This window comes from Erythranthe guttata, chromosome 8, assembly GCF_056151865.1.
Source record: "Erythranthe guttata isolate IM_541 chromosome 8, IM_541, whole genome shotgun sequence".
In the NCBI taxonomy this organism is placed as follows: domain Eukaryota; kingdom Viridiplantae; phylum Streptophyta; class Magnoliopsida; order Lamiales; family Phrymaceae; genus Erythranthe; species Erythranthe guttata.
In genome coordinates, this window is record NC_142540.1 from 19,455,232 (window position 1) to 19,465,809 (window position 10,578).

The 10,578-nt window shown below is 32.6% G+C and overlaps 2 protein-coding genes across 2 annotated transcripts; one reads left to right on the forward strand and one right to left on the reverse strand.

Moving 5' to 3' along the window:
* The first annotated feature begins 4,251 nt into the window (after window positions 1-4,251).
* Window positions 4,252-6,875, forward strand: LOC105961929 (transcription factor bHLH123). The gene is made up of 7 exons (XM_012986190.2): window positions 4,252-4,695; window positions 4,784-5,387; window positions 5,550-5,636; window positions 5,799-5,864; window positions 6,112-6,177; window positions 6,307-6,357; window positions 6,453-6,875. The coding sequence occupies exons 1-7, from the start codon at window positions 4,448-4,450 to the stop codon at window positions 6,609-6,611; spliced, it is 1,281 nt and encodes a 426-aa protein (XP_012841644.2). The 5' UTR covers window positions 4,252-4,447; the 3' UTR covers window positions 6,612-6,875.
* A 2,670-nt stretch (window positions 6,876-9,545) lies between these two features.
* On the reverse strand, window positions 9,546-10,301 carry LOC105961928 (calcium-binding protein KRP1). The gene has a single exon (XM_012986188.2). It carries the CDS (start codon window positions 10,059-10,061, stop codon window positions 9,711-9,713), a length of 351 nt encoding a protein of 116 aa, XP_012841642.2. The 5' UTR covers window positions 10,062-10,301; the 3' UTR covers window positions 9,546-9,710.
* Window positions 10,302-10,578: the final 277 nt, after the last annotated feature.

The following is a 10,578-nucleotide window of genomic DNA, read 5'->3' on the forward strand; positions in this document are numbered from 1 at the left end:
AAATAGAGAGAGAGAGAGAGCGAGAACTGAAGAAGAAGGAAAAGGAAAAAAAAAAAAAAGAACGAGAACGGAAAAGGAAAAAAAAAAAAAAAAAAGAACGAGAACGAGAACGGAGAGAAAGAGCGAGAGAATGAAAGAGAGAGAAATAAAATTGTATTAGGTTAAAAACCTAACACATATGGGCATTTTAGTCTTATCATGGATGGTAAGGGGGTCTCACTAATTTAGATTGGGATATGGGTTATGGGAAAAGTCTTTAAAGTCAATTGAGTTTAGTTCAAAATATTTTCTAAATAAGGGGTGTATTGCATATTTCCCCTTAAAAAAATAAAAAATCACCTTAATATACTCCATAAAATCACCCAACAAATTAAAAAAAAAGAAAAATTGCTTCTTCACATACAAAATCAAAACCCACGTGCAAGATGAAGTTTTTTTTTAATTATTTTTTTTTCATATTTTTTTAATATTTTCTTAAATTCTTTTAAACGAAAAACTGATTTTTTTTCCCGACAAGTTTACTACGCCGAATATGACTATAGTTGAATAAGATTATAGGCATATTTTCTTAATTTTTTTTAACGAAAAATTGATTTTTTTTTCCCGACAAGTGTACTACGCCGAATATCACTACAGTTGAATAAGACTATAGTCTAATATGACTATATGTGACTATATCAACTGTAGTCATATTCTTTCTTTATATTGCATTTTTTAAAATTTGTAACTTCAAAATTCCAATTATATAGTGAAGTAAAGTGATGTTTATCAAATTATATAAAACAACTAAAATTCCCTATTGTTTAGGGAAACAATCAATCAACATCCACACAAAAAGATCACAAAAAATCACAATTTGAATCTTGTTATTACAAGTCAACTTGAAACGAGAATATAGAACATATTCGAATATGACTACAATGATATTCAACAGTAGTCATATTCGAAAAATACATAAATATGACTATAGTCATGTTGTTGCTACTGTACATATTTGAACTGTATTTTCAGATTTGGAAAAAAAGAAAAAAAAAGGAGAAATTGAAAAATACATAAATAAAAAAATTGATAAAAAATCATTATATACATATATATCGACTCCACTAACTCAAGTATGATGATAGGCTCCCTCTCTCTCTCTCTAATATTTAAACACACACAGTCACAATGAAAAAACCTTAAATGCCAAAAGTAATCATGAGTTGCTGAGAAACTTCCAAGAACACGAAAACAGAAAGTAGCAAAAAAAATCGAATAGTCACATTCGAACCAGACTGTAGTCACGTTGATGTTGCTGCTTCAGATCTGGAGAGAAAAAAAAAAGAAAAAAATTAAAAATAACGAAAGAAAGGTGGTGTGATATGTATGAGGCGACAACATGAGTTTTTTGGGAGGTTTGACACCGTAGCAAGTCTTGACGGCATTCGAACCAGACTGTAGCCAAAAAAAAATTGAATAGTCACATTCGAACCAGACTGTAGTCACGTTGATGTTGCTGCTTCAGATCTGGAGAGAAAAAAAAAAAGAAAAAAATCGAAAATAACGCAAGGAAGGTGGTGTGATGTGTAGGAGGCGACAACATGAGTTTTTTGGGAGGTTTGACACCGTAGCAAGTCTTGACGACATTCGAACCAGACTGTAGCAAAAAAAAAATCGAATAGTCACATTCGAACCAGACTGTAGTCACGTTGATGTTGCTGCTTCAGATCTGGAGAGAAAAAAAAAAAGAAAAAAATCGAAAATAACGAAAGGAAGGTGGTGTGATGTGTAGGAGGCGACAACATGAGTTTTTTGGGAGGTTTGACACCGTAGCAAGTCTTGACGGCACAACCCTAAACGGCGGCTGTGATCTCGGTGGTTGGGTGAGTGGATAATGGCGGTGATGTGAAAAGGAGGGAGGAGGGCGGCGACGCTGGTGTAAATCTCAAATGCAAGCGGCAGCGGCAGATCTGCAAAGAAGAATACGGAAAAAAAAAAAAAAAAAAAAAAAAAAAAAAGAGAGGAAATAGAGATTACGAGAGAACAGAGAGAGTTTCACGTGAGAGAGAACGGCAAAGAATAAGGGGAAAAAACTGTTGTTAAGGGTAATTATGTCTTATCCTATCTTAATAAGGGGGTCTCACTAATTAAGATTGGGATATGGGTGTGGGAAAAAGTCTAAAAAGTCAAGTGGGTTTTTTACATAATATTTTCCATTTTAGGGGGGGATTGCATATTTCCCCTTCTTCAAAATTAGAAACAAAAAAGGTCAAACTAAGAATGACGTCACCCTCGTGAGTCAATTGCTTCGTCCTCCCACTCAAATTTCATTTTTTTTCCCTTCTCATTTTACTTTTTTAACTACCTCAAAATATTAAATAATTGCATATTGGTGGAAATTGAATTGACCCTTGTGACTACTTAATTAAGACGAAACCATACGAGCAGAGGCGGACCCATAGAGATTTCTTGGGGGCTGAAATATAAGGGTAATTTAAGAAATGATTTTTTTTTTGTTTTTAGGATTAAAGTGTACAAAATAAAAGTTTGGGGGGCGAAAGTGCATTAACTAATACATAAATACCAAAAAAAAAAAAAAAGCTTAAAAAAAAATCTTGGGGGGGGGGGGGGGGGGGGGGGGCGGGGGCCACCCCAGCCACAAGCATGGGTACGCCCCTTCATACGAGATCTATGAGATGTTACACCTTGTAAAAAGTACCTGATGATTTAACACCTTAATTCTATGTAAATAATTATCGACTAATCACATATACACATAGGTGTGTGTTATTATGTGTAGATTAACGGTGTAGAATCAACGAATATGTTTCACCGGATGTACATCTACAAAATCTTCTTGTTTAGTTTAGTGTTTACTAATGATTGGTTGCATATTTTGTAATTTGTATATAGTAGGTAAAATTAAAGAGCCCATCGTTAATGTAATTAAATACGTAGCATTAGTTAATCGTGTATGTACATTTCCCAAATCAAAATATGAGTAAACACAAACTTTTAATTATATATATCACGAAATAAATACACATTTTTCACCTACTCAACAAAGCTAATTGTAGACTGATAAACAGTTATTGAGATGTTACATCCGATAAAATACATCGGGTGATTAATTACTAACCGTTAGATGTAATGAAATAACTTCTCACTAAGTACACACATGGATAAGTGTATGATTGTGTGCAGATCAACGGTTAATAATTATCCAGTGTATTTTATCGGATGTAGCATCAAATAAACCCCGATAAACATATGTTCATCTCGATCCGATAATGGAAATGTGGTCCTCGAGATAAAGTGCAGCCATCGGGGCGCACACACACACATATATATATATATATATATATATATATATATATATATATATATATATATATATATATATATATATATATATATATATTGTATATAGTGTGATTTTAGATGATGGCTTATGAGAAGTGAATATGGTGGTGTTAGTCACTGATATTGACTCCACCACTATAACATGTCAAAGGGGAATTTCCTTTCTTCTTCAAAAGGGGAATTAACTAACCATATGAATGTATTGGATAACTTTTATTCTTCTGCAATAGCTCGCATATTGCACGAGAGATGTAAATTACACTAATTTAATTATTGTAGTAAGTTCGACCTAAAAAAAATACTGGCAATATGATCTGAAATTGGGTCAAATGACAACACGCACGCATTTACACTCCTTGTGGTGCGATCTTGATTTAATTCATGGTTGCTCTCATGTATGTATTTACGAATTATATTTGCAATATAGTGATTGAAAAGAATTAAAGGCTAAACAAATTTGAACTTGTGATACTTTTATTGAGTATTGATTTCCTTGTGTTTCTTCAGTTACTGCCTTAGAAACCGACGCAGACTGGTTTGATCGGTGAATCGAACCGTCGATTACTAGGCGGTTAATCATTGACTATGAATCAACTTGCACACGAACTATAAAAATATTTATAGAACACGTGCAAGTTACGATTAACATATCCCAGTTAGAACCGTCGATTGAACCATTGGTTTAAGTTGAACAAACTACTAATTAAATTAATTATTAAAACCAAAGCGACAAATAATAATCGTAAAATAAAATATGATCAACAATTAATTTGAAACGGATCGATATTTCCTCCGTTTTATATCTGTCGTTTAAAGTTTCGGCACAAGTATTAACAAAAATAATATACAATGCATAATTGGAAATGTAAAGAGACAGGTAATATAAATAATAAATAGTAGAAATTAATTAATTAATAAATTAATATAAGTAGGAATTTGGTTTCAAGATGACCTTTCATTTTCTTAGTCAAACAACTGTGGAGAAAAAGTCAACCACAAACTCTTCACATTAAATAATTAATATCTTACTCTTTGATTATTTAACAGCTGTATATATAAATACTGATGATCAGATTCAACAAGAAAAAGACGAAAGAATTTAGCTATGGCGGATGACGATCAGTTTCACCTGGGAATCGGGAACTGGTGGGACACGTCATCAAGAAACAGATTCGACGGCGGCGGCGGTGCAATCCCAGCTTCCAATATTCCGACCACCTTAAACGCCCTAGCCACCTTCGGCTGGCCGTTGGAAACTGCAGCAACGGCTTCCGCCGCCGTTAACCGGGAGCTGCATATGATGGGGTTAGGCCGCCTTTCTTCTCAGTCAGTAGATTGGGGTCAATCTTTATTGTAAGTACTTCCAGATTTACACACACACACACATATATATATATAGACTTAAATTATTTATTTTATTTTTTGGTTTAATATTGAACAGTAGAGGTGAAGAATCCATGGCGGCGGAATCTTGTCAAGAACAGTGGAGACAAAAGGTATATTCCGGCGGTGTTTCGCCGGAGGAATATTCATCCGTACATGATTTCAAGCAAATGAACAATCGAGGTTTTTCGTTGGATCAATCACAGTTCAGTAGTTCTCAGGCGAGTTCGAACGACAGCACAATAACATCTCAGAATAATATAAACTCCGGTTTCCAGGCGGCGGCGGAATCCGCCGCCGCCGCCTACGGCCTGTTACTGCCGGCAGAAAATCAGTATTCCGCCTTCCAGAACCGGTCAATAAATTGTTCGTATTCCTCGAGCGGTTACGGCGGCGGCGGCGCCACCTCTTTGAGTAATAAATATCCGCAGTTCTTGAGAACATCTAGTACTCCCCAACTGCCGCCGCCGCCGCCTCCGCCGGAGTCCAACAGCAGCCATTTGCATTTCACTAACAACACCCCTTTCTGGAATGCTTCATCTGCACCCACCACCGCCGCCGCCATGAGTACTGATACTCATCATGCTCGATCAAGCTTTTTTCCTCCGACGCCGTTGCAAACTCAGATTTCTGCAGCTCCATCTTTTGATGAAAAGCCCAAGGTAATATATATATATATATATATATATATATATATATATATATATAGAGTACATGTGACTGTAACTCTCCTAGGGTTTCATCTTTTTTCTTCCTAAAATAATTATGCTGAAGATCTATTTGTTTTTCTTCTCAAAATAAATAAAAAATCAAATAAAAATTAGAACGGCGCGACGACGAAGAAAAACAGCACCGAAACATCAAATAAACGGCCTCGGAACGAAACGCCTTCGTCTTCCCCAGCTTTTAAGGTATATGCATGTCAATTTATTTATTTTTTATGAAATTTCTTTTAAATTAATTTTATTGTTTGAATTTTTTTTAAGATTCATGATATATATATATATATATATATATATATATATATATATATATATATAATCATTTAGCTTTTGTTCTTGATTATTAATTAGGTCAGGAAAGAGAAAATGGGTGACAGAATAACAGCACTTCAACAATTAGTCTCACCTTTTGGAAAGGTATTTAAATTTTTCATATATATATATATATATATATATATATATATATATATATATATATATATATAATACAGTCGTGACTAACAAAATTCTATTAATTTAGCGAAACATTAAATCATAGAACTAATAATTTAATAGATTTTAAAGAATCGGGATCAGAAAAAAAACTATTATTTAAGCAAAAATATTATTAATTTATCGAGTTTCTAGTGTATATATATCTCTCTTATGTAATTATAATTTGCAGACTGATACAGCTTCTGTACTATCTGAGGCAACTGAATGCATAAAATATCTGCATGGACAACTCAGTGTAAGTCATGATCTAATTATATTTTCTGAATTAATTGCTGCATAAAAAATAATTATTACAACCTTAAAATAATTATTTTAGTTGTTTTATTTTTTTTATTTCTATGAAATTTCATTAATTCTTGATCAGGTCCTAAGTAGCCCATACATGGAAAGTGAAGCTCCCATAAAGCATCAGCAGGTATATATTACTGCATGTAATTATTAAATATTATATATAAATTAATAATTATACTCTTCGATTAATTAATTAATTTTGCGTAATTTATACTGCAGAGTTTCGATAAATCGAACGATCGAGTAGGGCAGCGACAAGATCTTAGAAGTCGAGGATTATGTTTAGTGCCGATTTCGAACACTTACCCGGTGACTGATCACGAAACAAGCTGTGCAGGTGATTTTTGGACACCTACATTTGGAGCAACTTTCAGATAAGCAAATTAATTACAGCCTTTTAAGCCCGGCCCGAATAAAAAATTAACAAAATTAATTATTACATGATAAGATAGAAATAATTGTAGGCCCTAATGCTTTTTTTTTTTTAATGAAAAAAGAAAAGAAAAATAATGATGGAGTTTTGGCCAAATGATTATATTATGACTAAATTGTATGATATTGTATATATTATATTCTTAGTCTTGTAATAATTGAATAATCATGATTAAAGGTTGGGTTAGGAATTACTAATAATCAGTGAAATTAAGTACAAACATAATTAAAGAATGGATTAAGGATATTATTTTTGTTTTATTATAGGTGCTTTTATGGTGGAAAGTAACATTGTGCATTATTACATGTAGTGAATCCAATATTCCTAATAATGCATCCATTAATTATGTACGATGCACGGTAAATATATATTTCTAATTAGCGATTGTTTGAAAATATATTACTAACCGCATTAAGATAGTCGAATATAAAAAAAAATTGAATTTTGTAATTTCTAAATATAAGTTTTTAGTATCCAATATTAGACAATTTATGCGTTCAGTGACATACTTATATATAAAAACTACGTATAATTATTTAGAGTTTTTTCTCCTTTATGTAAACGAAAATATTAGCTTCACGTTCAGTTTAATTACTCCCTATGTTCCATAATAATTGTCACTTATTTTATAAATTTTTGTTATATATTTTTGTTTATTTTGTTTTACACGTATTAATTCAACCATGTTACATATTAAATCTCTTATCGCATTATTAAATAATAAAAATTATTTTGGTCTCCATATTTATTTTTTCTAAAATCAAGTCAAATTTATTAATATTTTTAATCTTTGTGCAAAGATGAAATTAAAAGTGAAACTTATATCGACAATTAGTAAATGCAAGTAATAAATTTTCACTCTCGTGCAAGACCTTGCAAACCACACGAGATGTATAAACCATATTTAGGTATAAATAAGCCATATATAAAAAACTTGACCTAGAAAACATTGACCTAGAAAACATTGACAAAAGGAATTCGATCGAATCATTTGACACATGTACTCTATTACTTCACCAACTAGATGCACTGAACGGCATGCGTACTTGATTATTATTTGTATATATTATATATATATATATATATATATATATATATATATATATATATATATATATATATATATATATATATATATATATATATATATATATATATATATATTTCTAAAATTTCCAAAAGAAATGAAAGGAATAATTGAGTTATGAGAAGAGTAATCAATTGCAAATCTCACTTTAGAATTGTTTATATGTTTGGAATATGATAGTGGAAGTAAGAAAGGTGGGCAATTGGAACCCCTCTTTTTAGGGTTTATTATTTTGTTAGTTTACATTTATTCTTTTATTGAAAATATAAAAGAAAGGGAAAATTGTATATTTATTTAGGAAGAAGAGCTATCAGCCGTAGCTTTAGTGACTTTCATCGAATGGTCACATTCAAATGCCTCTATTGGAAGATGGCCGGCCACGTCAGCCCTCATCTCTTTCTTTACCTAATTTATAATTACAGAATGCCACCCAATTTATAATCATTAAAATTCTTTAATATTGAGGTACAATTAAGGGGTGAAAATTGAAATGGAATTTCCGATTTATGTCGATTTTGATATGATTTTTTCTGATTCCGGAACAATATTTTTCATTTCCAATTCCAAAAATCCGATTCCGATTTTTTTGAATTTTGTTTTATCGGAATTGGACTATATACGAGATTCTGATTTTTAAATCGTATTTCAAATTCCGAAAATTTCGATTTTTTACCAGAAATTTACACTTATAATATCAATATTATTATACATTTTACGTTTTAGGTGAATAAAAATTTAGAGTTTTCGATGTCATCTTATTCCAATTCGAAAATTTCCGATTATGGAACGACTTTTTTCACTTCCAATTTTCGAAATTTCGATTTCTAATTTTTTTTTTCCGGAACATAATTGGAATGGATTTTTCATTTTTGAAATTTATCAAAATTTTCTCCGAAATTACCTATTCCAATATGATCCATCCATTCGATTTCCACCCCCTAGGTATCATACCAGGCCTCAGTACTATCGGCGAAGATATTTTCTCGGGATTATCCTAAAAAGAATAGGAAGGGTGCATTACATCTTTCATAATTTATCATCTCTAATGTGTTTGACATACATACATACATACACCAATAATCATCCATAACATTGAAGTACAAGAAGGTGATGCAGTATTGAAAAACTTCGAATATATTCCATCGAATTTCTGTATATGATTCGAAATTTATAATCACCCAGAGAGCTCTGTTATAGCCTCCAGCAATTTTTTGCCCACAAAAAGAAATGGAGTTCTGAAATGTGATTTTTAAATCTGCACCGGGATTGGAAACCGGACCGGTCGAAATTAACACTTTCGGCCCAAAAAAATGTCAATTTTGTTTGAAGAGAAACTAATTCCAATTCCATCCCTATAAATTGGATATCATAATGAATTTCTTTTTTTCCAAAATCGAAAATTTTCGGATCGATATCAACTGATTTTTTTAGTCATCTATACGATCTGATATTATAAGTGCAATTTTTTAAAAATAATCGGCTTTTTTCGAAAATTAAAAATTGGAATGGAAATTGAAATCGAATATGTATTCCAACTGCGTTCAGAAAAAAAAAAAAAAAAAAGAATCATAAAAATCGGAACTTTTGGAATTCGGAATGAAAAATGTAATTCCATAATGAAAAAAATTCCGATCGAAATCGGCGAAAATCAAAATTTCCGCTCCAATTTCCACCACAAAGCATTACCATCTTCGATATTTCATCATCTAAAACGCGTTGACAAAACACACAAACCCCTGGAAATCGGAATCATCAAAAACACAAGTACAAGAAGTTAATGCAGCATCGAAAAAACATCGAACAAATTCCGTTTATTCATCCGTCGAATTTCCCGTATACAATTCAAAATTCATAATCACCAGACAGCAACTACAATAACCAACTGGTAAATAACAAGTTAAAACAATCCATCAACAAAATCAGATCAATTAGACAAAAACCATATATATATATAAAATTAAGAAAAGTTAGAGTCTTGAAGAAGAGCTTCTTCCAACAAAAACAGAGATTGACCCATCAAATCAGGGCTCAATCTGAACATCAGCACACAAAACTCCATCTGATTTAGGGCTCCATCTCCGTCAAAATCCCCTTCTTTCAGCATCCCCAATAGATCATCATCCGACAATTCTTCAAGCCCTAAAAACGCCGAATTCTTCTTCAGGCTCTCGAATGTGATCACCCCTTTGTCGGAATCCGACAGCAATCGGAACCCATTGCAGAGCTCTCCGATCAGCCCGTCGCCGCCGAGCTTCTCCGCCATTAAGGGCAGGAAATCCTGGAAATTCGACTCATCTTTCGACGCCATTAAAATTGAAGTTTTTTCTAAATTGATGAATGTTTTGAAGAAATTGGATTTTTTTTTTTAATTTGGGGATGAATTGGGGGAGGAAGGGTAGTGTGATATAGAGAGGGTGGAAGAATTGACGGTGAGAAGGGGGTTCCAAGAAAGAGGGAGGAACCATGGGAACGACGTCGTTTTTTGACAGCTAAGTGACAGGTTGTTGTATGCGAAGAGAAGGAGTCGGCGGTTTTAAATTTTTATGCATGATGTATTTAAATATTTGTTTTTGGAATTTTCTTGGAATTGGGAGAAAGAAGACGAGTCTGGGGGTGTAATGGTCTTTTTATTTGGTGAAAAATCCGATCTTGGAATTGGGAGAAAGAAGACGGTTTTGGGGGTATAATGGTCTTTTTATTTGGTGAAAATTCGATCTTGGAATTGGGAGAAAGAAGACGATTATGGGGGTATAATTGTCTTTGTATTTGGTGCAAATCCGATCTTGGAATTGGGAGAAAGAAGACGGTTTGGGGGGTATAATAGT

Coding starts and splice junctions, on each gene's coding strand:
- LOC105961929 (XM_012986190.2), top strand. CDS start 4,448: ATGGCGGATGACGATCAGTTTCACCTGGGAATCGGGAACTGGTGGGAC. Junction 6,178..6,306: donor ATCTGCATGGACAACTCAGT/GTAAGTCATGAT, acceptor ATTCTTGATCAG/GTCCTAAGTAGCCCATACAT. Junction 6,358..6,452: donor CTCCCATAAAGCATCAGCAG/GTATATATTACT, acceptor TTTATACTGCAG/AGTTTCGATAAATCGAACGA.
- LOC105961928 (XM_012986188.2), bottom strand. CDS start 10,061: ATGGCGTCGAAAGATGAGTCGAATTTCCAGGATTTCCTGCCCTTAATG.